Source organism: Electrona antarctica (assembly GCF_951216825.1).
Source record: "Electrona antarctica genome assembly, chromosome: 7".
In the NCBI taxonomy this organism is placed as follows: domain Eukaryota; kingdom Metazoa; phylum Chordata; class Actinopteri; order Myctophiformes; family Myctophidae; genus Electrona; species Electrona antarctica.
In genome coordinates this window covers 11,852,251-11,878,773 of record NC_136812.1, presented here as the reverse complement: position 1 = coordinate 11,878,773, position 26,523 = coordinate 11,852,251, and the positions used below count along the sequence as shown (strand labels likewise).

At 41.5% G+C, this 26,523-nt stretch overlaps 2 protein-coding genes across 3 annotated transcripts in view; one reads left to right on the top strand and one right to left on the bottom strand.

The window, feature by feature from the left end:
* bcar3 (BCAR3 adaptor protein, NSP family member) overlaps nucleotides 1-26,523 on the top strand; it is a 132,055-nt gene that overhangs the window by 15,043 nt on the left and 90,489 nt on the right. For both annotated transcript variants that reach the window (XR_013790364.1, XM_079505312.1), the window contains exon 2: nucleotides 24,689-24,875. Coding sequence is in view for 1 of the 2 variants with exons in the window: in XM_079505312.1 (XP_079361438.1) it covers nucleotides 24,786-24,875 (90 nt within the window). In the remaining variant the exon portion in view is untranslated. The remainder of the gene's footprint in view (nucleotides 1-24,688; nucleotides 24,876-26,523) is intronic.
* LOC306926608 (cytochrome P450 2F3-like) lies at nucleotides 10,150-11,631 on the bottom strand (the record flags this gene model as incomplete). The annotated part of the gene is made up of 1 exon (XM_079505960.1): nucleotides 10,150-11,631. One exon carries the CDS (start codon nucleotides 11,629-11,631, stop codon nucleotides 10,150-10,152), a length of 1,482 nt encoding a protein of 493 aa, XP_079362086.1.

The window sequence follows — 26,523 nt, the reverse complement described above, 5'->3', positions numbered from 1 at the left end:
AGGAGAGGAGAGGTAAAGGCAGTAATGGAAAAACTATCATTTTTGAATTTCAATTATGTCATTCTTTACCTAAGTAAAAGTAACAATACCCTGTTGTAGAAATAGTCAGTAAAGTAAAAGTTCCGTATTCAAAGTTTACTTGAGTAAAAGTACCAAAAGTAAAAGTACATTAAGCACAACGTTATCATAAGTTATCATAATGTCTAAAATGTAATACCCATCTTTGAAAATAGCAAATCTACAAACTCACAATGCATCGCATCGTGACGCATTGTGAGCTTGTAGATCTGCTATTTTCAAATGGCCGAAATGTATATCGGGCTGAAGTGTGTTTTGTGTGTGTTTTGTAGCCTAATAATAATCAAAATCCACAAAGTAACTAGTAGTAGCTGAAGTTTTGAAATAATTGTAGTGGAGTAAAAAAGTACAATATTTGCCTCTGAGATGTAGTGGGGGCCGGGCAGAAGTAAAAGTAGGCCTATTGAAAAACGAACAAACTCCAGTAAAGTAAAAATTCCCCAGATTTGTACTTACTTCAGTAAGTACAGTACTTGAGTACGTGATATACTTTCAACCACTGCACAATAATAATAATAATCTTTATTGTCCCGAAGGATATTTGTCTTCACAATCTGTTCAACACCCACATCAAAACAACACAGAGCACATAACACCAAGACAATACAAAAACAATAACATGAGGTCCCCACTGTGTACAGAACCATCCTATCGGCGGGGCAGTTTGTTTAAAGCCGCGATGGCTGAGGGGACAAAGCTCCTACTAAAACGGACCTTTTTCCATGGCAAGGTTCTGTATCTTTGTCCAGATGGCATGAGGTTAAAGAAGCGATACAGGGGATGATCAGTGTCATTTGATATCGAAAGTGCTAGCCGTGTGATGGCATTATTGTTCATATCAGAAAGTGTGGGTGTAGGAAGTCCGATGATCTTGGAAGCAATACGGGTGATACTGAAAAGTTTGTTCCTGTTAGGCATGGACAGTATGGTGTAGAAACATGCAGAACAGTACAACAGAACAGGTTGAATAATGCTTTTGTACAATAATAGCAGAAGATGAGGAGCAACAGATAATGATCTTAATTTACGGATTACATGGAGTCTTTGCTGAAAGCGTGACTGGATAGATGTAATGTGTTGATCAAACTCTATTGTCCAATGTGAGTCCAAGATATGTAAAGCTGTCTACCTGTTCTACTGTTTTACCATTTATGAGGAGTGGGTTGAGTCCGGTGTGGTTTGTTTCAATGACCAGTTCTTTTGTTTTGACCACATTCAACTCTAGATAGTTGTCAGTGCACCACTGTGTGAAATGAGAAATGGTATTCTGAGGGGGGATGGTATTCAAGGGGGGATGACAGCCTTGTTCGCTTGGAGAGCTCTGGACAGGAAGGCAGCACTACATGGGATAAAGCTAGAGTTCAGCTCTCTGCAGTAAGCTGTTGTTCTGTGGGTCTAATGGGAACCAGTGAGTTCAGTGCCGACCTCTTGTGTATTGTATTAGTGACCTCCTCCATATATGCTCAGCTCTCAGCACTACAGCATGGCCTTTCCGTTAGAAACAGAGAAAAATGGCACTGGTGTCAAAGTGAACCATATCTCAATGAGCAGACTGAAGCCTCTCTGTGGCCTCTTGGTGCTGCAGCAGTTCAATGAGCAGACTGAGGCCTCTCTGTGGCCTCTTGGTGCTGCAGCAGTTCAATGAGCAGACTGAGGCCTCTCTGTGGCCTCTTGGTGCTGCAGCAGTTCAATGAGCAGACTGAAGCCTCTCTGTGGCCTCTTGGTGCTGCAGCAGTTCAATGAGCAGACTGAAGCCTCTCTGTGGCCTCTTGGTGCTGCAGCAGTTCAATGAGCAGACTGAAGCCTCTCTGTGGCCTCTTGGTGCTGCAGCAGTTCAATGAGCAGACTGAAGCCTCTCTGTGGCCTCTTGGTGCTGCAGCAGTTCAATGAGCAGACTGAAGCCTCTCTGTGGCCTCTTGGTGCTGCAGCAGTTCAAATGAAGCCTCTCTGTGGCCTCTTGGTGCTGCAGCAGTTCAAATGAAGCCTCTCTGTGGCCTCTTGGTGCTGCAGCAGTTCAAATGAAGCCTCTCTGTGGCCTCTTTTTTTTTTTTTTTTAACAATATATTTATTGCATTTTTCTTTTTTTTAAACAAACAGACAATACAACAGAACAATATACAATACATAATACAGACAGTACAATTACTTAAAAAAAACAAACAAACAAAAACAAAACAAACATACAGTACATACATATAAATACAGTATATTAAAACAAAATAAGGGCACTTAGACTGGTAACAACAACAAGACCAAATAGCTGCATAGAGTACAATTAAACACTTTCAGTTTCAACCATTAAATAAGACAAATCATTAACCGTAATATACTGGATAAACCGTCCCCATATCCTATCAAACATCTCTTGTTTATTTTTCAGCGTATAAGTGATTCTTTCCAGAGGAAGACACAATGACAGCTCCCTAAACCACTGAGCAATACTGGGTTTGCCTACCTTTTTCCACGATAAAGCTATAGCCCTTTTGGCTTGTAGTAAACATAAATCTAGAAATCTTTGTTCGCTACTCTGAATCTTATGGCCAGGTGGATAAAGACCTAATAGAAACAGTTTCGGGTCAAGCTCAATATTTATCAACAATATCTTCTGAATCTCCCTCCTTACTTCTCCCCAGAATTCTTTCACTCTTGGGCATGCCCACAGACAATGGAAAAGTGTACCTTTGTCTTTACCACATCTGATACAAGTATCTGGAATATCTGCACTAAATTTATTTAATTTCTCTGGAGTGATATACACCCTCATCAGCCAATTATATTGCAATAGTTTTAACCGAGTGTTACCCGTCTGGGATTGAGCCTCCGTACAGGCCGTGCTCCACTCTTCCAGTGTCAATTCCTCTTGCAGATCAGCCTTCCATGCATTATATTTGGATTCAGAGGATTCGGGAGAGAATTCTACTAACATAGAGTATAAGTCAGAAATGATGCCCTTATTAAAGGGGTTTCTGATAAGCTCTTTCTCTATTATTGACAAGGGAGGGAGTGTCAGAGAGTTCACCTGTTTAACCCCTATAAAGCTTCTGAGTTGTAAATACTTAAAGAAGTGTGTACGAGGTAAATTGTATTTAGCAGCTAGTTCATCAAAAGAGAGTAGATTCCCCCTTTTGTCAAAAACATCCTTCCATTGTTTAATCCCTTTCTCAGCCCATATCTTGAAGCCCCCATCCGCCCTACCTGGGGTGAAATGTTCATTTCCCCAAATTGGGCTGAATCGAAAACTGGGTTGGATATCCAAAAGATACAGTCTGACATCCTGCCAAACTTTAATCATGTTTTTAACAATAGGATTAGCGGTATATCTTTTCAGTTTTCTACTCGAATTAGAGTAGAGATATTCGGGCAGCGGGAGCTTCAAAGAGTATGATTCAATGTTCCTCCACGTAGGGGATCCCCTCTCTGTATAATAGAACATTATAGTTCTCAACTGAGCTGCCCAATAGTACCATAACACATTAGGGCACTTTAGCCCTCCTCTATCATAAGGTAGATATAACAGCGATAAACGGAGCCTGGGGCGTCGGTTATTCCAAATAAAATTACGAAACAATTTTTCCATCTTAGTAAAAAAACCGTCAGGAGGCGGCAATGGGATATTCTGAAACAAATACAACAGTTTAGGGAGTGTGTTCATTTTGAGGATATTTATTCTACCTATAAGAGAAATTGGAAGGTTTGACCATCTGTCCAACGCCTCAGTAATAGACTCTATAATTGGGTTATAATTCTGATCTACCACATCTTCTAGTTTAGGGACAATCTGGATACCTAAATAGGTAAATTTGTCTACCGTTCTAAAGTGACTTGTGTAATTCGGCGGATTAGCTCTCTCTTTTGGGTTAAGGAGCATTATAGAAGATTTTGAATTGTTAACTTTATAACCGGATATACTGCCAAATTGCTTAATGAGCTCCATAAGCCTTGGTATTGACTGTTCCAGATTTTTTAGAAAAAGAATCACATCATCAGCATATAAAGCAATTTGATGATCAAACCCGCCAATATTTATACCTGTAATTCTTGTACTTCCCCTCACCGCTACAGCAAAAGGCTCTATTGCGATTAAAAACAAAAGGGGGGATAAAGGGCATCCTTGTCTGCAGCCCCTACCTATCCTTAATTGCTTTGATACAATATTATTGGTGATTACTTCTGCATAAGGGTTGTTGTACAAGAGTTTGACCTCTCTGTGGCCTCTTGGTGCTGCAGCAGTTCAATGAGCAGACTGAAGCCTCTCTGTGGCCTCTTGGTGCTGCAGCAGTTCAATGAGCAGACTGAAGCCTCTCTGTGGCCTCTTGGTGCTGCAGCAGTTCAAATGAGCTCATAAACATGACCCCACAATTAACACAAGGGAAGAGGAAAGAAAAACTACTTCAGTTTTTGAAATGCACAAGTACTGAGCTTTTTCATAGTGAGAGAGAGATGGACAGCTTCAAAAACAACCGTTGATTTACGGAATCACTTTGAAAGTCATCAAAAATGTGTCATATTAAACAATGCGCAAATCTCCAATAATTATGATCACTCCACACAACACAAACGTATATGGTATATATTATTTCCACAAAACATTGTAGGGGAAAAATAGACATATTTTTGTTCATAATTGTGTGTTTATATTTGCAATATCAGCTGTGTGTGTGTGTGTGTGTGTGTGTGTGTGTGTGTGTGTGTGTGTGTGTGTGTGTGTGTGTGTGTGTGTGTGTGTGTGTGTGTGTGTGTGTGTGTGTGTGTGTGTGTGTGTGTGTGTGTGTGTCACGTCATAATGATGAAACCAATATTGCTAAATAAATGACTTCATGCTAGCATGTGCATGTATAGGGTGTTCCCTATAGAGTGATTAAACCACCAACGATAAGAAGTACGCTGCTTTAGCTGTGATGTTGCACACATGAGGAACAGCTGTGGAACATGCATGTGTGTGTGTGTGTGCGTACGCACGCACGCACGCACACATGCACGCACGCACCCACGCACGCACGCACGCACGCACGCACGTACTTCATGTGGTGTAAAAAGTCTAACCATCTCTACATTCTTACATTCTTGCTCGGAGGCAGTGTATATTGGAATTTCCTTGTTGAAACCTGCAACTAAAAGCATTAAACTGCAAATTAGACGGTATAGAACATTACACTGTAGGTGCAAAAGAGTTCCATACATTGAAGTTGCCCTCATCTGGAATTTTACATTTTCTGGTCAAGTCTGGGAAAGGGACACCATGGGGTTTTTATGTGTGTAATATGTTGGGGTTTTTTAAATATATTTTAGTCATGACGCCATGTTCATGACAAAAACCTGTCATGAACATGGTCTCACTTCCTTCCTGGACTACAAACTCACACCTCCATGCAGCCTCCCCCCTGTCCATAAGGAGGGGAAGTGCAGTAAAGCATTATGGCATTATGGGCATTGTAGGAATTCAGCAATACGGTCAAACACACAGACTTCATTATTTTTCTTGCCATAGGGTGCAAATTTCAATTTGTGCTACTGTTATCTACTACAAATACTATTAACATTGAGTGACTGTAGTTTCTTACAGCGGTGAAATGTCCCTTTAACAGAAAAATCCACTCCAGTATGCCATGCCAGGTGTTTTTCTCTCTGGTTCTAAAGCTTCTTCAGATGCAATGGAAAAACACCTTATTTTAGCCAGCAGATGGCACTTTGCCTGTCAATCATCGCCCCTGCTCCGCCCCTCGAGGGGCTGAAGCATGGGGCAGGGAGGAGGGGGGGGTGGGGTTGGGGACCGTTACATCACTGTCCACAGGCAAATCAGAGCCCTTGTTTGAGTTTTTTTAAAGATATTTTTTGGCTTTCACCTTTATTTTATTTTTTTGTAGAGGGATAGAATCAAAGGAGGCTGACAGGAAATGGGGAGAGAGATGGGGGGGTGACATGCAGTAAGAGCCGTCGGGATCGGGAGTCGAACCCGTGGCACACTGCCAGACTGGATTACCAGCCAAGGTGCGGCCCAGGCCTGTTTGAGCCTAATTATTCAGAAAACCTCAGAACACAGAAAATCCACTCAATGTTCAAAGTTCAAGTTGTTTTTGGGTGCAATAGGGCATGCAAACCGTGACAGTCTACGACGACGTCAGCCTTGCATGCCCTATTGAGGCCAGAAAACCTACCAAAAAAAAGAAAATAAAGATTATGTCACCAAACCCTTAATGCTTTATTGATTTTAGCACTTGATTCTTCTGAATGGTCTTCATCAGGGCTGGGCAACTTTGACGATGGAGAGGGCCACTATATTTCCACACTCACTCCCTAGGGCCATATATTACTGTCGTAGCAAAAATAGACGATCGACAAGCTCAAAACGCGTCGCACTGCGACACGTTTTGAGCTTGTAGATCGGCTATTTTTTGCTATATTCGAATTGAAATCTTAGATTTTTGCTATTTTTTAATTGGAATCCTGAAAATGAACATTTTTATGTAATTTCAAATGCCTTTAATTATACTTGTGTTGAAGCATTGAGCTACTAATTTAGACTGAAGTAATTAAAGCGGGTCATGTTTGCATGTCGTAGAATTCTAACAGCTGAAATCAATATTATATCAGTTTTCTGACATTAACCTGAGGGCCACATTAAGTGAAGGTGGGGGCCGCATGTGGCCCCCGGGCCACCAGTTGCCCACCCCTGGTCTTCCATTGTGGATATCAACTATATTAGACTGCTATAGAGAAAAGAGGAGATCCGGGCACACTTGATGTCAAAAGGAGGAAATATTTTATTAAACCGACATGTTTCGACCTGTTACGGTCTTCATCAGGGCTAACAACACACAGAGCAACAAACTCATTAAATAGGGCTGGAACCAGGTGGGGACCAGTCCAGTAATTACAATTAACCACTTAGAAAATGATCACGTGGTTCAGCTCATTACATCGTTATTACAATAGGAACAATCAGGCAATCATTAAGTAGAAAAAAAAGGAAAAAGAAACAAGTGAAAAAAAGGAACCAACACAAGAAAAAGTACACTTAAAGCTATATACATACATTAGGAGGCTATATTAGACTGCTGTTGAGAACAGTACTGGACAACGAAAGGTCTAGTCTAGTGTATGCAGGTACCTCTGAGCCTTCTAATCTAAATAATGACACACTCAGAGTCAATTAATATAAGATGTGTTTGTGTGTGCATGCGTGCGTGTGTGTGAATATTGATAAGGGTGCTTGTGTGTGTTACGGGAGGTTGTGTGTGTGTGTGTGTGTGTGTGTGTGTGTGTGTGTGTGTGTGTGTGTGTGTGTGTGTGTGTGTGTGTGTGTGTGTGTGTGTGTGTGTGTGTGTGTGTGTGTGTGTGTGTGTGTGTGTGTGTGTGGTGTGTGTGTGTGTGGTGTGTGTGTGTGTGTGTGTGTGTGTGTGTGTGTGTGTTATGACTTATAGATGCAGTTGGTGTGCTTCGAAGGGGTCACTGACTGCTCCCAACCTCCATGACAGGCAATGACATCATGTACATGTGGGTGACATCACTTAACGTGATTGGGTAAAGGGAGGGGAGACACTGCACATGCTCTGTCAGCATCTCTTAGGCCAATGACAAGGTTGTTGTCCTGTCCCCATCAATGACACTGAGAGATGTCACCCACACACAAACACACAACACGTTACACACTATACACACATATGACAACAAACACACACTTTTCTTTTTATTGATTGATTGATTTATTAACAGTTTGCAGAATTACAGTACATTTCAAGTACAATTAACTCAATGCAAAAACTGTGAGTGGACGACACCAAAGCATTACACTTGTTAGGGCCCACCATTTTCAATTCATCAAAACATTTAGAGACGTACGAATATACACAACAATATAGTCAAAACAAGAAATCATCATAAAAGGAGGTAAAAAGGGAAAATAAACATATACAGTGAGGGGGAAAAGGGGTGGGTGGGGGATTCAGATTTTACGGGGGCCAGTTTCGAATTGCAGCCGTCCATAGGTGCCCTTTGAGAGCAGTTTTGAAGGAGTCAAGAGATTCGCATGTCTTAATGACTGTTGGTAGGGCGTTCCACATTTTGGTGGCATAGGAGCGAAATTAATTTAGTCCCTTGTTTGTGCCGAATCTGAGTTGCACTCCCTCTGGTGTTGTGGGTGTGGACTTCGTTTACATTAAGGAAGTAGTTATAGACAGGTACATTTCTTGTAGCCTGGCACGGCCAGACTCATAGCGAGGGTTCACTGATGTTTCCTCCGGGAAGAATCTTCAGTGAATCCCCGCTATGAGGCTGGCCAAGCCAGGCTACATTTCTTGTGGACCAGACCCATTGCAAGATGCTGTCGTCAACCCTAAACCATTCCAGCCTGTCAAAGTGGGCAGGGGTGAGGTGGGTTCGGGGAGTGAGGCCAAGTAGTAGCCTGACCAGTTTGTTTTGGGAAGTCTGGAGCCTCACACACACACACACACACACACACACACACACACACACACACACACACACACACACACACACATGCTCGCAGAGTGCCATGCTGACTGACAACGCATACATCAAATTCATTAGACAGGGTCATTATTCATTTTAGCAATAGAAATCAGATTCTTATTGATTTTTATGGAAGGGAGCAGAACTATTTCCATACAGTATAAATCACTTCGATATTCTGTGGCATAACATGGCGTACAGTGGAACACAATGATAAAATATGGTGTAACAGCAATAGTAGTCTCGCGTAGCCAGACAACAATCTCCAAATGCTATATAGAGTCTGGAACTACACCTCCCGGAATCCGAGTAAGGAAGCTGCCATTTCCGTTCTAGAACATATATTTTAAAATATATATTTAGAGCTTATTTTTTTATTTCCTATTCTGCTAAGCAACAAGCTACAGTATATATGCTTAGATGATTTCTATTTATATTAGGATAAATCTGCACGACTGTAAAGACGAAACGGAAGTGGGGAGGAGTCTCCACTTCCGCTTTATATTTTACTTTATATTTGACTCCGTTGCTCCAGTCTGTATGATGAAAGCATTTGGAAATTGCGAGAGGCAACAGTCTGGTAACGTCTGGTAACGCGAGCAATAGCAACATTTGTGTGCAACATAATTTGTTTCATATACAAATTTGGGTTTCATCTGTACAGATCGTTCCCAATCACCAAGCACTATGACAACATGGTGAAAAGGCCCTGGTTTGTGCATGCAGTCAATCACCTGGATGAGGGTCCATCTGACTTTCAACTGAATTTGGGGCAGCGGCTCGGAATTGGCATCCATGGAGTGTGTGTACACAGTTTGGCAGCGACCGGGCCAACGGTGCCGGAGATTAGCTGATCGTGTGTGCGTGCATGCATGCGTGCGTGCGTGCGTGCGTGCGTGAGAGAGTGTTTAGGAATGAGTTAAATTATTAGGGGCCAAGCCTGAATTTGATTGGCTCATCAGCAGCATGATTTGAACCGGAAACACCACAATGACGGTGTGGTGTGTTTCCAGTGCACTGGTAGCGCCCGGTTGCGCTCACCGGGGCGTGGCGATGGCGTGGTAGTTGCGGGGCACATTAGCGTTGCGCTCACCGGGGCGCAGTGTTGGGTAATACACACTACGTAACTTAATATATATTACCGAAATGCGGTAACTTGTAATATAGTACATTACTTAACACAAATAATGTAATATATTATTAAAATCTTTCTGCATTACTGCATTACTTTCTTTATTACTTTCTGTCTGTCTGTCTCGTTGCCCGTGGCTCTGTCTTGTGACATTATGTGACTGCAGAAGTTAAAGAATGACTTATTTTCTATAATTTGTCATCAAATTTATTTATTTATTGGCCTCCAAGGAATACATTTAGCTCCTGTGTTAACTGTCCATAGCTGAATTCTGAGTAGGATGGGGTAGGTCTCCGCCAGTATAGCGTTTTAAGGAATTACATTTTGGGCAGGCAAGATGTGTCGTCCCGCGTGCCAGATGAGTACGCTACAAAGGCTGCCTGAAAGGCATGCATTCGCATTCCAATGGGTGATTGAGGAGGGTCGCGCTGACGTGGTACTTGTGGTTGCAGGGCACATTAGCGTTGCGCTCACCGGGGCGTGGCGATGACGTGGTACTTGCGGGGCACATTAGCGAAGCTGCTGAACTCCGGGCTGAGGTCGATGGAGTCTGGACCAGCGCTGCAGGAGAAGCTGAAGCGTTGCAGTAACGATGCGATGAACAGGAACAGCATCGTGCGTGCCAGAGACTCTCCGACACACGCCCTCTTCCCTGCAGAGAAGGGCAGGAAGGCAGGGTTCTTCTTAAAGTTGCTGTTGTGGTCCAGGAAATGCTGTGGGTTGAAGGACCATGGCGTGGCCCACTGGCCTTTGTCTCTCAGGACTGTGTGCAACATGGGGATGATCAGTGTTCCCTTGGGGATGCTGTAGCCCCTGAAGGAGACGTCTTGTAGTGCGTAGTGAGGAACGCCCATGGGAACAATATCCAGGAATCGCTGGATCTCATGAATCACTGAGTCCGTGAAGGGGAGGGACTTCCTGTCCCCCATATTTGGGCACCTCTCTCGTCCAATCACGTCATCAATCTCCTGCTGCATTTGCTCCTGTATGTTGGGGTACTTGATGAGCACGTTGAGCGTGAATCGGAGTGTTGCGCTCGTGGGCTCTGTTCCTGCCTGGAACAGATTTAACACAGTAGCCACCAGGTTGTCATCGTGAAACTCTGATGTCCGGAGCTCCTTTTCCTGATTGGCTCTGTGGAGGAAGCAGTCGATGTAATCGCGAGGTGAGTCTGGATCCATGGTCTCCTTGTGGTATTTAATCCTCTCAACGATGAACTCTTTCAGCTCTTCAATTTTGGCAAAACAATCGTGGTGTCGGCCTGGCACACGTTCCATGAGCCAAGGAAAGACGTTGTACAGCTGTGCCAGGGGGCTGCTAAAGAAGTTGAAGGTGTCATTGATGATGGTCAGCAGGCGGAAGAAGTGAGCGTCGTCGTAGGCGAAGCGCTGGCCGAACACCAGACAGCAGATCACGTTGGACAACGCGCAGCTCAGCAAGAACGTGGGGTCAAAGGGCGCGCCTTCAGTGTCCTCTATGCGTGCTGCGAGGTGTCTGCCCTCCTCTTGGACCAACTGCTCCATGCCTTTCCGGCCCATCCCAAAGTCTTTGAGCGTGCTGAGGGTGAAGAGGCGGAGCTGACGGTGGCGATCTCCGTTGCTGATAATTAAACCATATCCCCGGGTAACTCTGTCGAAGAAGGGTGGTGCACCCCGGCCTGCAAAGTCATTGGCCTGCTCCACCAGGGCCTCCTTCACTGCGTCGTATCCCACCAGGAACACGGCTCGCTTGGGGCCCAGGTACACCGTCATCACCGGCCCGTAGGTCTCACTGAGCTCGGCCAGGCTGTTAAATGGGGCTCGTCTGTCCAGCTGGTGGAGGTTTCCAACGAGAGGAAGTGCTCTGGGTCCAGGAGGCAGGCGGCACTGTTTACGCTTCTTCACAGCAAACACCCAGAGCAGAGCCAACACCAGGCCTATTAGCAGCAATGTATCTGAGAGATGGTGATCCATAACTCTCTTTACTGGATAATGTCACACATGTTGTAGAATCCTTTAATAGCAGTCTTACTGTGGCTGCGTGTGTCCCACTGGCTGTTGAAAGCAGCCAGTAGCATGTTTATTCAGATCCAGGCCGATAAGCAAGCCTGTTGGACTGCAGTCAGGGGTCAACATTACAGCTCTCCCTGGAGCCAAAACCACACCTCCTGAGTGTCGATTCTCAACCTTTTAAAATTGAATACCAGGTTGTTTATGCGAAATATATTTGGGGGTTACAATTCAATTAAGCATAGCGGCTTTATTTTAGGGGTTTAGTGAAGGCCATGGGGATTATACTGTTAGAACTGCACAAGGGTCAAGACTGTGGTGTACTCGTTGTGTCTTTTTTTTTTTGTGTTTGTTTGTTTTTTGTGCATTGTAATGTCCGTATTGTGGTTCTTGTTGTTTTCCTATGTTATGTTGAAAAAAGACAAATGTGTGGTTCTATATACATTGAATTGTGATTGAACAGTTGTGAAATCTCAGAGCCTCAATAAAAATACATTAAAAAAAAATAAGAACTGCACAAGGGTCCAAAACAATCAGTGCCGTCCAGCAAAAAAAATACCGGTATGGCAGACAACAGGTTAAAACACGAGAGTTAACACTGCATAAAATGTAACCAAACAGCACAAAGAACAGAAGGTAAATGTGGCGTACATGGTATGAATGGTTTAAACGGGTTCAAAGGTCAGGGAGAACAGGTGTGTTTTTGAGTCTGGATGTAAAAGTGTCCAGAGAAGAGGGCGGGGCAGACCTCACAGGGTAGGTAACACCTTTTTGGTCCAGCTGGGTTCGCCGGACCGTATGAAGCATCTGGTCAGTACATTTAAGTTAGTCAAATTAATATGTACAGGTATTTAGCCGCGAACTCCCATCAGAAAATATGTTTTGCCACGGACCTCCATACAAGATTTGTGTTGTTGTTACAATGTTTTGGATGTTTTTTAAAGATCATTTTGAAAATAGCGAATCTACAAGCTCACAATTATCATATATTTTGAATTAACCTATATGTAGATCGGGTTAAAGTGGTTAACTGACCCCAGGACGTCAGGAGGTGTCGAGGGAGCACATGGCAGCTCAGAGATGTAAGGTGGTGCCATCTAAATATATAAACAAATAATACAACTAAAATCAGCTCTGTGTCCAACTGGAAGTCAATGAAGGGATGCCAGTTGGGGTGATGTGAATGGTCCTTCTTGTCAGGAGTCTATTACCCTATAGCTATAGCCGTCCGGGCCCTTTTTGCACAACTTTTAATCTTGAGAATGACCTTCAGGTTACACTGAGTTGCAATAGTCCAGCGTGGATTGCTTTCACTAGATTGTGGACTGACCCAAGGGATTTTACTTTGGATAACTGTCTGAGTTGGAAGATGTGTTTGTCAAACCTGCTATCTTAGCCTACTTTGCAGCATTTACTTGTTTTCTTAGCACTGACCACTTGACCTGTAGAGAGTGTTCATGCCATTTACACTTTGTGAAATGAAATGAAATGAAATGATTACTATATTTACCCAGGGTATCTGGGCTAAGCTCAATAACTTGTTTCCAGCCAGGCCCTGCTCATAGAACACATTTCATCGTAGTGGTTCAATGCCTTGTTCAAGGGCACTTCATCGGTGGTAATTTTAATGTGTCGGACCGCTGATTCGAACTGGCGACCTTCCGGTATCAAGACTGCTCCGCTATCCGTTCGGCCACCGCTGCCACTAAGTAGCTCTAGTGCAGCCATGTCAAACATACGGCCCACGGGCCGGATCAGATGATTTAATCCGACCCCCCACTTGTAGAGCATAAATGTATGAGTCTGTACAAAACCAAAATGCTCAATCGCAGTTCTGAGCTGCCCTCCCTAACTAGTCTGATTGCTGTCAGCTGTGCTCAATTGAATGGACTGTTAAGGCAACGCATGCCCCCCCCCCCTTTCTCTGCTGCTGCCGTCGAGGGGGACTATACTTCTCCAGTACAAGGGTCTATAACCGAGGAACATTCAGACCACAGCTGACATAGAAATTATCATATATCCCACCACTGCAGATTATACATATTAATATTATTTAATGATGTTACGAAAATAACTTCCTGATATTCAGGAAGCAGCAAGTGAGAGATGAAATGTCATGGTTTTCATTTATTTATTTCCCCCTTTGGCTTTTTTTGAAAAATAAATAACAATTAAGATTTTAAAAATAACTATTTTTTGAAGTATTAGTTATTGTTCACTCATATTTTTTGAATGTTCCATTGTTCATCACTTCAATAAAAAAGCAGGCCTGCATAAAACCAAGGGTTGTGTAGCCATTTACACATTTCTGCTGAGACTGTATTTGAAATTTAAATATTCTATTTTCAAATGGTTTATTGGCGCCCCATGAATAAAAATAGCATCTCTCATAGCAAATGGCTTCTAGGCTACAGGTATAATACCAATAATGAAAGTCAATAATGTAAGTAGCTATTCTTATTATAATTTGTGTGATGTAGTGTACCTATAGCATGCACAACAGCAAGAAAAACAAAGCCAAGTGACAGCTGTGTAGTGTGTACGTAAACATGCGTGAGCATGCTTGCAGTCCGCGACTGCATGGTTGCACCGCTCTACAATTACAATTGTAGGGCTCTGGCCCTCATGAAGTCACATTTCGTCCAATGCGGCCCCCACCCCAAAATGAGTTGGACATCCCTGCTCTAGTGACTGCAGTGCTGGCTGGTAAAAGCCTAAACTGTAATAGGCTTGGCTTGACTGAATGTCTTGAAGGTGGTGTTGCGAGAGCTCCCACACTGGCCTTTGCTTACAATAACTTGGAGGAGCTTTATTTTTTAATTAAATTAAGTTAATTAAAAAGCCTTATACAGTGGTGTAGTTTTACAATATCTGCCAAGGATGTGTTTCAGTTTAGCAGGAGACCCTGCACCTGACACAGCTCTGGGCGGGAACCCCTTTTGGTGTTTTAACTAAGCATTATGTTATACTTTAGCTATCGAGTGGCACGCTACGAGCTTGTAGGTCTGCTATTTTTGAAAAATCGTGATGTGGCACAAATCTTTGAATATATATTCTTTCAGAAGACTTTTTATTTATTTCGACGTCAGGCCTAAATGGGTTAATAAGTGGTATGTATAGGCTACACAAGGTGAAAATAAATTTGTCATAAGTGCGAACAAATGACACAAAACAACGGTCCCGCCAAGTTAAGAGTTGTAATCGATTTCTCCTCCACAATCAAATTACTTGGATCTAATTCATTATAATAATACAATCTCCTACAATCTCATAACACCACAGTTTACACTGCAGCTGGGAGCCAAAGTCAATAGATGGTCTGCTTTACAACAAGGTTGCCTAACGATGCACAACAGCAGAAATGTGACCGCATTAGAGTTCATGGAGTTTCTAACATGACCCTTATTAACCTGGATCCTACGGATCCTACACCAGCAAGTTAATGTTATGTGTATTCTAATTAACTAATAACTAATGTAATTATCCAAAGAACTAATGTAATTATAATTCTGCACTGCCAGCAATGTAACTGAAGGTGGAGTTGGGGATCCTGTTATTCAACCCCAGTACCCAGCTATAGGTAGTAGGTACTGGCAGCAAGGGCCAGTTTGTCTGGCTATGCCCTATAGTCTGCAGTAATATAATAATGGCCCTTCTCTTCGCTGTCATCACCTTTCCTCTGGTTTTGGTAATGCACACTGCAGTTACATCTCTGCCAACTTAAGACTCTAACAAGATTTGTCAAACAGATGCCAAATATTGACTCAGCAGATTTAATCTTCTTTTTATCCTTATGAAAGCGTCACTGCAAAGGCTCACCACAAAATGTATATGAATCCTTTGAAAATAGCAGATCTACAAGATCACAACGTATATCGGCTACATTCAAATTGGCAAAGTATATATAGGTCTGAAACTGGTTTTGTAATAATAATCTAAATCTACAAAGAAACTAGTAACTATACGTTTTCAAATAATTATATTGGAGTAAAAGTACAAAATTTTCCTTTGAGATGTGGTGAAGAAGTAAAAATATTGAAAATGGGAAATGCTCCAGTAAAGTTAAAATACCTCAAAATTGTACTAAAGTACAGTACTTGAGTAAATGTACTTAAAAGTCTATCACTGGCTGACGCTATAGTGCAGGGAACCATGAGGGAACCATGAGGGAACCATGCAGGGAACCATGTCAGGAAAATGAGTTCTCATTCTGCTTCACAGAACCAAACATTGGTTTAAGCCACAGGTTTGAAGATATGTCGCGCACTCGCACACGCACACGCACACGCACACGCACACACACACACACACACAATAAATCTCCCCGGTATTATGAGGAACGTATGATTGTCATTCAGTCTCATTCATTTTATGGGTTGAGGATGTTGATAGATAAATTCTGACATGTTGTTTACACGTCATGTCAAGTTGGCCATTCCATCATATTCTGTTGGTCAACACAGATAGAACTCTGGGCCCAGACCGTGTTCCATATAGGTCATATTTGGTCATCTTGCCCTTTTATCATCATTTTACTATAGCCTACTGCCTGTTTACTCCGGGTTGTTCTCCTTATCCTTTATATTATTATCATACTTATATTATGGATTTCCTGACGCCACATTAAGATTTAATATCTTGTTGACTCCTTATTCGGTCTCCATACTGTCTTTCCCCAGTCAAGTTAGCTGGCATACTGAGAGGTCTATTTGGATAAACACTGCATGTATTTGACCTTGATGCCTAGTGAGAAAGTAGATAGCAGGCCATTTCTCTGTTAAACAGTTCACAGCTAGCAGGGAAAGAATGTTATCTTCAGGTTGCCATAGCAACGCCAGCGTCCACGCTTTCCCGGTCTATGGCCATCAATGACTGAACCAAGGAAGATGTCACGAGACCAGTCTCATCATCCATGTGCTGGTCCAATGAGTACTCGACAACCAGCACCACCGTGGGATATTGCGGAAATGAACTATCTATTCAGCCAATGAACGTTTATCAACAACTGACGTCAGATGCAGTATAAGCCAGGAAGATGCTGTGAAGAGGGGCAGTTCGGATCCATATTGGAACAATTGAATACTCTAAATTATAGTGATGTATTGTATTATTATTATTATTATCTGAACCATGTAGCACATTCTCTATGTAAATTGACTTTATTACCTACTAAAAAGTACAGTTAAAACCTTAAACTTCCTCTCAGAACTTTATTTCGTCTGTCTCCAATTCGTTTTTAAGGTATCCTTCTATTTTTTATGGTACAGTGACTGTCATTCAAGATTTAAAGGGCACTTCACTCATTTGTAAGGTAAATACAGCAAGGTATTTGGTCTCCCTGCTGGGTTATTGAAGATATATATATTTACAGTCCTTTCTAATTAGCATTACAGAATAGATATAATTTATTTTTATCCATTAATACGATCCTTGGGGTCGCCGGAATTTTATTTCCATCAATTGGTCCTTCGAGCCGGATTCAGAACCCTGCAAGTGTTAATCACTAGACAGGGGGACAGGAAAAAGAATCAGTGTTTTCCAAATTTACAGTTCTTTTTTTTCCCCATTTTTTTTACCCATCATAATTCTTTTTTAATTAGACATTTTTTGGTTGCCTCGTTTGAAGAGCTGCTCTCCATCTTGACTCCTTCGACGTGAACAACGATATAAGGTAGGAATCGATTTACAGAGAAAATGTGCTGCATATAGTACTTTACATCATGGAAATTATTTACGTTTTTAGTAAATAAAAGCAGACTAATTATGTGACGGAGCTATCATGGCCACGTCAGATATGACGTCTGTTCCCTCTCCCCCTCAACACACCTTTTTCCCTTTTTGTTTTATATTCTTATTTTTATTTATTTTTTAGCGCTGTGGCATAGCGTAGCTTTTGCTTTTTACTAGATAGTTTAATGATTATTATGATTCATTTATCTCGTTCCCCTCCTCAGCTGAGGCGATTTTTTTTCCCCCGGTCCGACTGTTTTAATTTACGCTTTTCTTATCTACATTTGTTTTGTGTCTCCCATTCCACTCCCGTTAGGTTAGAACGTGTGTGTGTGTGTGCGTGCGCTTACTTTGTAATGCATGTCAGTGCAGTCTCAGTGTGCGTGTGTGCGTGCATGTCTCTCCCTCCCTGTCCATCCATGCCCTCCTGAATGTGATGTGTGTGTGTGTGCGTGCGTGTCCCCCTCCCAGTCTGTGCTGTGGGAACGCCATCTTGTTTTATAACTTCAGAAGTGTATTAGGAATAGTTCTTTTTACAGTTTTTACTGCATTTACATTTTTTTTATCATTGCCTTAAGATTACATCTGGATATTTTTCATAATATTACATGTAACATTAGGTACAAATTTCAGTGTATCCTATTTTGTGTCTGTATGCCTGAAAGAGCAGCCCTGTCTGTCTATCTGCGTAATATCTCTCATGTGAAATGCACAGTGTGAGAACAGTCTCTTTCTCTCTGTCCTCCCTCTATATGTGAAATACATAGTGTGAGTGACATATGTCTCTGACATATGTCTGTCTCTCTCTATTCTCCCTCCATATGTGAAATGCACAGTGAGAACGGTCTGTCTCTGTCTGTCCTCCCTCCAGGTGAGATTTACGGGGATAACGCTGGGTCTGTCTCTTTCTCTCTCTCCCTGTCTCAGTGTGTGTGAATCCATGCCCTGCTGTAGGTGATGTGTGTGCAATGTGTGTATGTACGTGCTTGTCCATAAGCGTCAGGGTGGGTTAATTATAGGAGATATATCGCAGAATGCCCTGAACACTTAAACTAAATTATTATGTGCCAGGAAGGGTCCAAAGTCGAAATTGCTGATATCCTGGTACTAGACTCTAAATTGTTTGTTGTTTTAAAATCCAAGATAGAACTTATTCTCCCTATTTATAATTTTGTATTATTTTTTTTAATTACTACTCTTATGTTGTCCAATTTAATGTCTTCCCTTGCTAACGAATGGTCACAATAGGTTGTCTATCATATATCCAACTTTGTTTCAGGACATGTACAGGTCCCATATCTATAGTTTCGCTATACCTCTCCTAATTTCATGCTGTGTGTGGCAGAGCTTTGTGCTACAGTTAGCTGCTGGAGTACACTGCTTGGGCCACCTTTTCTTACCATTATATTTTCTGCTCTTCTAGGCCGGAACAGTAGAGGATTAACAGGGTACTTATTTTATCTTAACCGTGACCCTCAACAGTATTTAACTCTTAGTTATTCTCCCTTTAGAATTATTTTCCCCTTAAAGAAACATTTCACCATTTTCCAAAGTGAACAGATCACACTGTTCTTTCCATTCATTTTTTAAGTATATTCTCCTCTCTTTTAACTACAGGAGGGAGATTATGTAGCCCATTTTCATTTCTTTCATTTGAACACTTTCATACCGGCATTTATTTTATAATTTTCTCTCCATTTCATATTTTCCGGCTATAGGCAACTAATGCCTATTTTGCCATTTATGGGTACGATGTCTCTGACATACCAGTTAGCACTGGGGGAATGAGTGTTGAGGGTAGCCATCTCTTCACTCCCGTATACTTTGCTGATTCGTGAACTACGAGACAATTTGACCGTCTATTTTTGGCCATTAAGTGCTAGGAGCCATGAAGTGCTATCTGCTAGTTTATCGAGAGGCTTAACCTGTCACGTGTTTTTGTGTAGGGTTGTCTGATTTTCTTCCTCTGCGAGGAACACCTTTTTATGACTTTTGTGAAAGTCAATTTATAACCGGTGCAAATATTTGTTTAAATTTATCATTTATTAGTCATGTTTTTGCCCATATGATTTAACCTGTCTCACCCATGTGTTATAGTTTTCCTATATGGAATTCTGCCTGACAAACTACACAGTAAACCCTCAAGTATTGTATTTTTTTTATTTCATTTTTTAAACACCCAGTTACATTGTCATTATACATTCTCACCTGATATTTTTCCCTGTATAATTCTGATATTTTGTTTTCTTTATGGTTCACCCACAGGATTTCCTGGCCACTATCACTGGTGTAGACGTGAAGGGCGGGGTTTCAGGGGATCGAGGTGAGTGATATGCGGGTCATAGTGCACTCTCTTGTTCTCTCTGGACCTCAGCCTTGAGTACTGTATTTCCCAGTGATAGTGAGTACTGGAAACCCAGCCTCAGTTCATTATTCATTTTGATTATTGGTTATGTTTTCTACCTCACCATGCCTTTAAGGTTAATTTTATTTCACCATGCCTCTAATGGGTATTTTATTTTTATTTTTTATTACCCTGATTCAATCATTATTTTTATTTTTGCACCAACCACACTCATACTCGTACAGTTGTGTTTTTTTTGTTTCCCCCCACCCCCTCCCCCCTTCACCCATTGTCCTTCCATTTCTTATTTTCTTTATTTGTTTTTATGTTTTGAGAACACTTGCTTCTTTGTTATATAAACAGCTATCTAATCACCATCCCTCCCAGTTTTGGGTGCATTCCAATCGGGAACGCAGCCTTCCTAACTTAAGGTTAAATTTAGTCCATTCATGACACTCAAGGTTAATTTTATACCGTTTTTGACACTCTCAGTTTTAGGGTGTTTTCCCATTTTTTTACCATGGACATCCACTGTCTCCATCATTTAATGCAACTTATTTTATTGATGTTATTGATTTGATATTAATATTGGGCCTTGGCCAAAGTATTTTTCTCTCCTTTCTCTCCTCTGATATTCATATCGCAGGTAGTCAAAGAAGTCAGAACCAAACATCTGCTGTGGCATTCCATTGCCATTATCCCATAGTTAAGTTACCATTCTGAATTCAATAATTCTTCCACATATGTCCCAGTTCATATCTCCAAAACATGTTTTAAATTTTTTCCCTTACATTCTCTGTTCATCCATTCTCCAGGAACTGGTGTGCCTCCCCATTAGGACCGACGAGGACTCAGGAAGTATTGAATTGGGGTAATGAGGAATACCATCTCATGTGAGTTTTGTCTAAATTATTTTGAGGATACATGGACATAGATCCTATGGACTTGTATCCAGGCCTGTTGGCTATGAGAACCCACCTTTGTGGGTGATAATGTTAGTAAGGTTTCCACAGGACCCTAGACTAAATTTTTTGACTTTTCACTAACTTCTACCTGTCATAAGGATAGCCTCTCTTAAGTTTACTGTGGTTTGCTGTTTGAGAGCTCTGAAATGTGACCCACTGATGTGATCTGAAGGAATGTGATTAGTGCACCTGGCTGACAAAGCCCCCATGTTGAAGGTACTGTGGTCCATTTGAACCTTGGCTCCAAATTGTAGGTTGTTTTCGGTCATTAATTTTATAAAGACCCATTTTTGGGTGGAACATGACATGGTATTTTTCTGTTTACCTTAGGTTCAATGCCCCTTACCTCAATGTAGATATTTTGATATATAGATATATTTTACCATCCCAATTTGTTCAACACCCAATCCCATTTTTAGCTGTAATCTCATGCACATCTTTCTCCCCCCTTCTATCTTTCCTATTTTCTTAATCATTCTCATTTTTCAGATCCACCATTCAATCAATAAATCAGTTCTATTGTTGTGGTATAGGGAAAGTCATTTGAGGTTTTCTACATTACAACACCTTGTTCAATTAATTAGGTACATTTATATAATTATTTTTGTTGCTAGTTGCTTAGCTTATGCTTCTATTATTATTTTTTTATTAAAAAAAAAATAGGTTTTAATTGTTTTATTTTTTCCCACATTCGGACATCCTAAATTCCATAAATTATAAATTTACCTTTCCCATTTTTAAGTAGGTTTATTTTGTTGCCACCTTGACATTGTTGGTAAACAAAGGGCGGAGTTGATAGATAAATTCTGACATGTTGTTTACACGTCATGTCAAGTTGGCCATTCCATCATATTCTGTTGGTCAACACAGATAGAACTCTGGGCCCAGACCGTGTTCCATATAGGTCATATTTGGTCATCTTGCCCTTTTATCATCATTTTACTATAGCCTACTGCCTGTTTACTCCGGGTTGTTCTCCTTATCCTTTATATTATTATCATACTTATATTATGGATTTCCTGACGCCACATTAAGATTTAATATCTTGTTGACTCCTTATTCGGTCTCCATACTGTCTTTCCCCAGTCAAGTTAGCTGGCATACTGAGAGGTCTATTTGGATAAACACTGCATGTATTTGACCTTGATGCCTAGTGAGAAAGTAGATAGCAGGCCATTTCTCTGTTAAACAGTTCACAGCTAGCAGGGAAAGAATGTTATCTTCAGGTTGCCATAGCAACGCCAGCGTCCACGCTTTCCCGGTCTATGGCCATCAATGACTGAACCAAGGAAGATGTCACGAGACCAGTCTCATCATCCATGTGCTGGTCCAATGAGTACTCGACAACCAGCACCACCGTGGGATATTGCGGAAATGAACTATCTATTCAGCCAATGAACGTTTATCAACAACTGACGTCAGATGCAGTATAAGCCAGGAAGATGCTGTGAAGAGGGGCAGTTCGGATCCATATTGGAACAATTGAATACTCTAAATTATAGTGATGTATTGTACTATTATTATTATTATCTGAACCATGTAGCACATTCTCTATGTAAATTGACTTTATTACCTACTAAAAAGTACAGTTAAAACCTTAAACTTCCTCTCAGAACTTTATTTCGTCTGTCTCCAATTCGTTTTTAAGGTATCCTTCTATTTTTTATGGTACAGTGACTGTCATTCAAGATTTAAAGGGCACTTCACTCATTTGTAAGGTAAATACAGCAAGGTATTTGGTCTCCCTGCTGGGTTATTGAAGATATATATATTTACAGTCCTTTCTAATTAGCATTACAGAATAGATATAATTTATTTTTATCCATTAATACGATCCTTGGGGTCGCCGGAATTTTATTTCCATCAGATGTCGTCAGTCAGCAACATTCAGAGCATAATGCGTAGTGTTGCTGATACAGTAACGGCCCATTACAGTAATATAGAGATTATAGAACACGACTTGGCACACACACACACACACACACACACACACACACACACACACACACACACACACACACACACACACACACACACACACACACACACACACACACACACACACACACACACAATATGGCATGCAGGCTCAAGCATGCACATATGCACTGATCAAAATATAAACAGACTCCCTGTTTAAACGTATATCTCGAGACATCTGATGGCTATCAGATCATGTCTATAACCACATCAAAGTCACACTGTAAATGCATCAAGGATGCAGTATGAGTGGATTCTGGTGGTATGATTTCAGCAAGTGCAAAGAGGGCAACTAAAAGTTGGCAACCCCTTGAGGCAGTGCTGCTTACACCCAGACAAGACCACAGGCATACCATTAACCCATTTTGACCTGGGAACGATTCTACAAATGTCTTCTAAATCCTGACAGTTTTCTGAAAAACCTACAGCAGGGGTCCTCAATAGGCGGACCGCGGTCCACAACCGGACCACCTCTCTGTGGATCCTGGGGGATTTTTTTTTTTTAACTTGACAAAATAAAAGTGTTCTTTGTGCCTCAACACAATACCTCTCATTTGCTGTGATATTTGTGAAACATTTTATTTCCATACTCTGCACCCAGTATTGGTTGGTTGGGAGGGGATCCGATTTGTATAAGCTTGCCTTGGTGTGACTGTACTAAAAAATATAGAGCCCCCCTCTCCGATGGCCGCTGCGTGGCCCGCGCTGCGTGGCATGGGACTGGACCTTAGTCTTTTTCAAAAATGATTAGTGGACCTTCATCATTTCTAGATGAGGACCCCTGACCTACAGTATGTTTCTACTTCTCAAACATTTTCATGTCAAGGACCCCCAAAACTATATCTACTTTGGCCGCCGACCCCCATCTGAAAATATGTTGTTCCAGGGACACCCCAGAAGCAAAGACTTCAGTTAAAAACGTTCGCTCTGAAAGAATATATATTCCAAATTTGCGCCACATTTTCACGATTTTTCTAAAATAGCAGACCTACAAGCTTGTAGATCTGCTATTTTTCAACAGCTAAAGCATGACATAATGCTTAAAACACAAAGGGGTTCCCGCCCAAAATGGGTTAAATATTATGCAAAGCTAATTTCATTGTAATCCGCCCCTTTGATATTTTCACATTTTCAGGACCACTTTCAATCTATCTTCACATAATTTGGTGCAGGGCCACAATGGAAACAACTTAGGCAAGCTGTGTATATCCACTTTGTGCACATTGGTCCTCAGCAATGCTCATTTCTGCCTACGGTATTTATACAGTCCGGCAGCCGGGGCCCGGGGGTCATTTCAAAACACCCGTGTGAACTGCAACTCCCCTCTCCCCCCGCCTCCCCCCCCCCCCCCCTCCTCTCTCTCTCTCTCTCTCTCTCTCTCTCTCTCATTAGCAGGCAACAGTGCAGCACTATCTCTCTCTCTGTTTCTGGCACAACAGCGCCCCTACTGGTACTCATAGTCATACTGGTGCTCATAGTCACATTAACGTCACATAGGTGAACACGGACATTGCTGTTCCTTGGAGTGGTTGCACCACTCCAAGGAACCACCTCAATACCGACAAGCGGTCAGCAAGTGGATTCATGAATGTATGTATATAGACAATATTTTAGGCCAATAAAAAAAAACTACCAGAGTATTAGCCTACTCTGTGTCTCAGAGGAGGGTTGTAACTACAATGGCTTCTATTTCAGCATGATAACTTTGCAGGATAACAGTATAGTGAGTACACGGAAATTGTGCAATCTTAAATTAGTTAAGGTTGACAATTGGTTAATTGCTCCTTCATATTTTGTAAAGAAGGAAAAAAGGAAAGAAAAGAAAAAGAAAACCTGTTAATTCCGTTTCTAAAATAACTGAATAAACACCACTTTTGTGGTGAGCTGAAGGGGATCAAACTGCTATTATGCAGGTCTCTAATTTCAGGTTTTGTTTGACTACAGCTCCTTTTTGTCTTCTGAAATCTTGCCAAAATGTACTGTTGTGATCTCTGTGTTTCAGGTTCCAGTTGAAGAGAGACAAAAGAGGAAGTGTGTGTGCGTGTGCGTGTGTGTGTGTGTGTGTGTGTGTCTCATGTGTGTGTGTGTCTCATGTGACCATGAAGCACCAGTCCATCTCTCGGTGGCTCAGTCAGCTTGGACTTCCACAGTACTGCAATGTGTTTGAGCAGGAATATGACGGCGTAGAGGTAACAAACACACACACACACACACACACACACACACACACACACACACACACACACAAACACAAACACACACACAAACACACAAACACCCACACATCGCGTCTCAGCATTTTACCATGTATACAAATATAAAGACACTAGCACAGATGATGAATTGTAACATTCATTCTTTGATCAGATGATATAGCTGATATATTAAAATTGGCTAATGGGAGGGCGGCCGGCCAGCGTGCCGGTACGTGGAGGGGTGGACCACGGCCGCGTCACTCTGACATCACCATAAACGAACCCCATACGCCCATATTGTCAGGAACTGGTGTTAAGAAGTGCAGGAACTCAAATACAATAAAGGCAGGAGATGAGGATCACATGAATGACGATCACGATCTCCATATATGGGCTTAAAAGGGACAAGGACTCAAGATGCAGAGGGGGTGCAGAATCCCAAGGTCTTGTCTCTGGTGCCTGGATCTGTCTGTCAAAAGACTATACTTAGGGATTCCATTTTCCAAGCTGGCTATAGATCTGGAAATGACTAAGACATTTTTACTCTTCCTCTTTTACACAATAAACTCTGCAGTCTTCATTCATCCATGTGTAACTCTGAGAGTGTCCACATTGGTTTCATAATGGTTACTTACCATCGATTGGTTTGTACACTTTCAGAATTAAAGCTGCACTGCTGAACTTAACCTGTCTGTATGGCAGAGAAAAATGTTCGTCGACTACCTTTTTTCACTGATGAAAACGAAATGAAAACTAAGCTATGACAACTAAAACTAAGACTAAATATATCGACAATTTCGTCATGAAATAAAAACGAGACTAAAATGTTAGGAAGGGACTAGTGGACAAGAGATTCATTATAAGTAATTTTACACTTGGTTGCATGCTGAAAATAGCCGATCTACAAGCTCACAACGTGTCGCGCTGTGACACGTCGTGAGCTTGTAGATCGGCTATTTTGGTAGTATAGTATAAAGTATAAAATCTGCCATTACGACGGCATCAAGGACCGCCAAAACACATTTTAGTCGACTAAATCGACTGTAGATTTAGTCGACTAAAATCGCATGACATTTAGTCTACTAAAACTAGACTAACACTAATACATTCCAGGTAACTAAAATATGACTAAAACTAAGTGAAAACTATTTAAGAGAAATGGGCCCTATTATGCGTGTCTTAAGTACCAGGTCTTATGACTTAACTTAAGACCTGGAGGCGTGGTCAATGCTGTTTGGCCACTCAGAATAGCCAAATGGCATTGATCACGCCTCCAGGTCTTAAGTTAAGTAATAAGACCTGGTACTTAAGACATGCATAATAGGGCCCATATATGACTAAAACTAAAATAGAAATTTGCTGCCAAAAACAACACTGCGAGACTTCCTATACTCTTCCATTGAGAAATGGATACCCTGGTGGCAGGTACAAGTACTACTTCAACTTCAAATCCCAGGTACAGTAGCTAAACTGCAAACCACTATGATTCGGCATCCTGCCACTATGGCCACAGAATTACCTCCACTATATTTGTTTCTCACATAATGTTATATTTTTTTGATATCTTTGATATATTTAATTTTTGAAGTCAATTCAATTCAATTCAATTCAATTCAATTCAATTCAATTCAATTCAATTCAA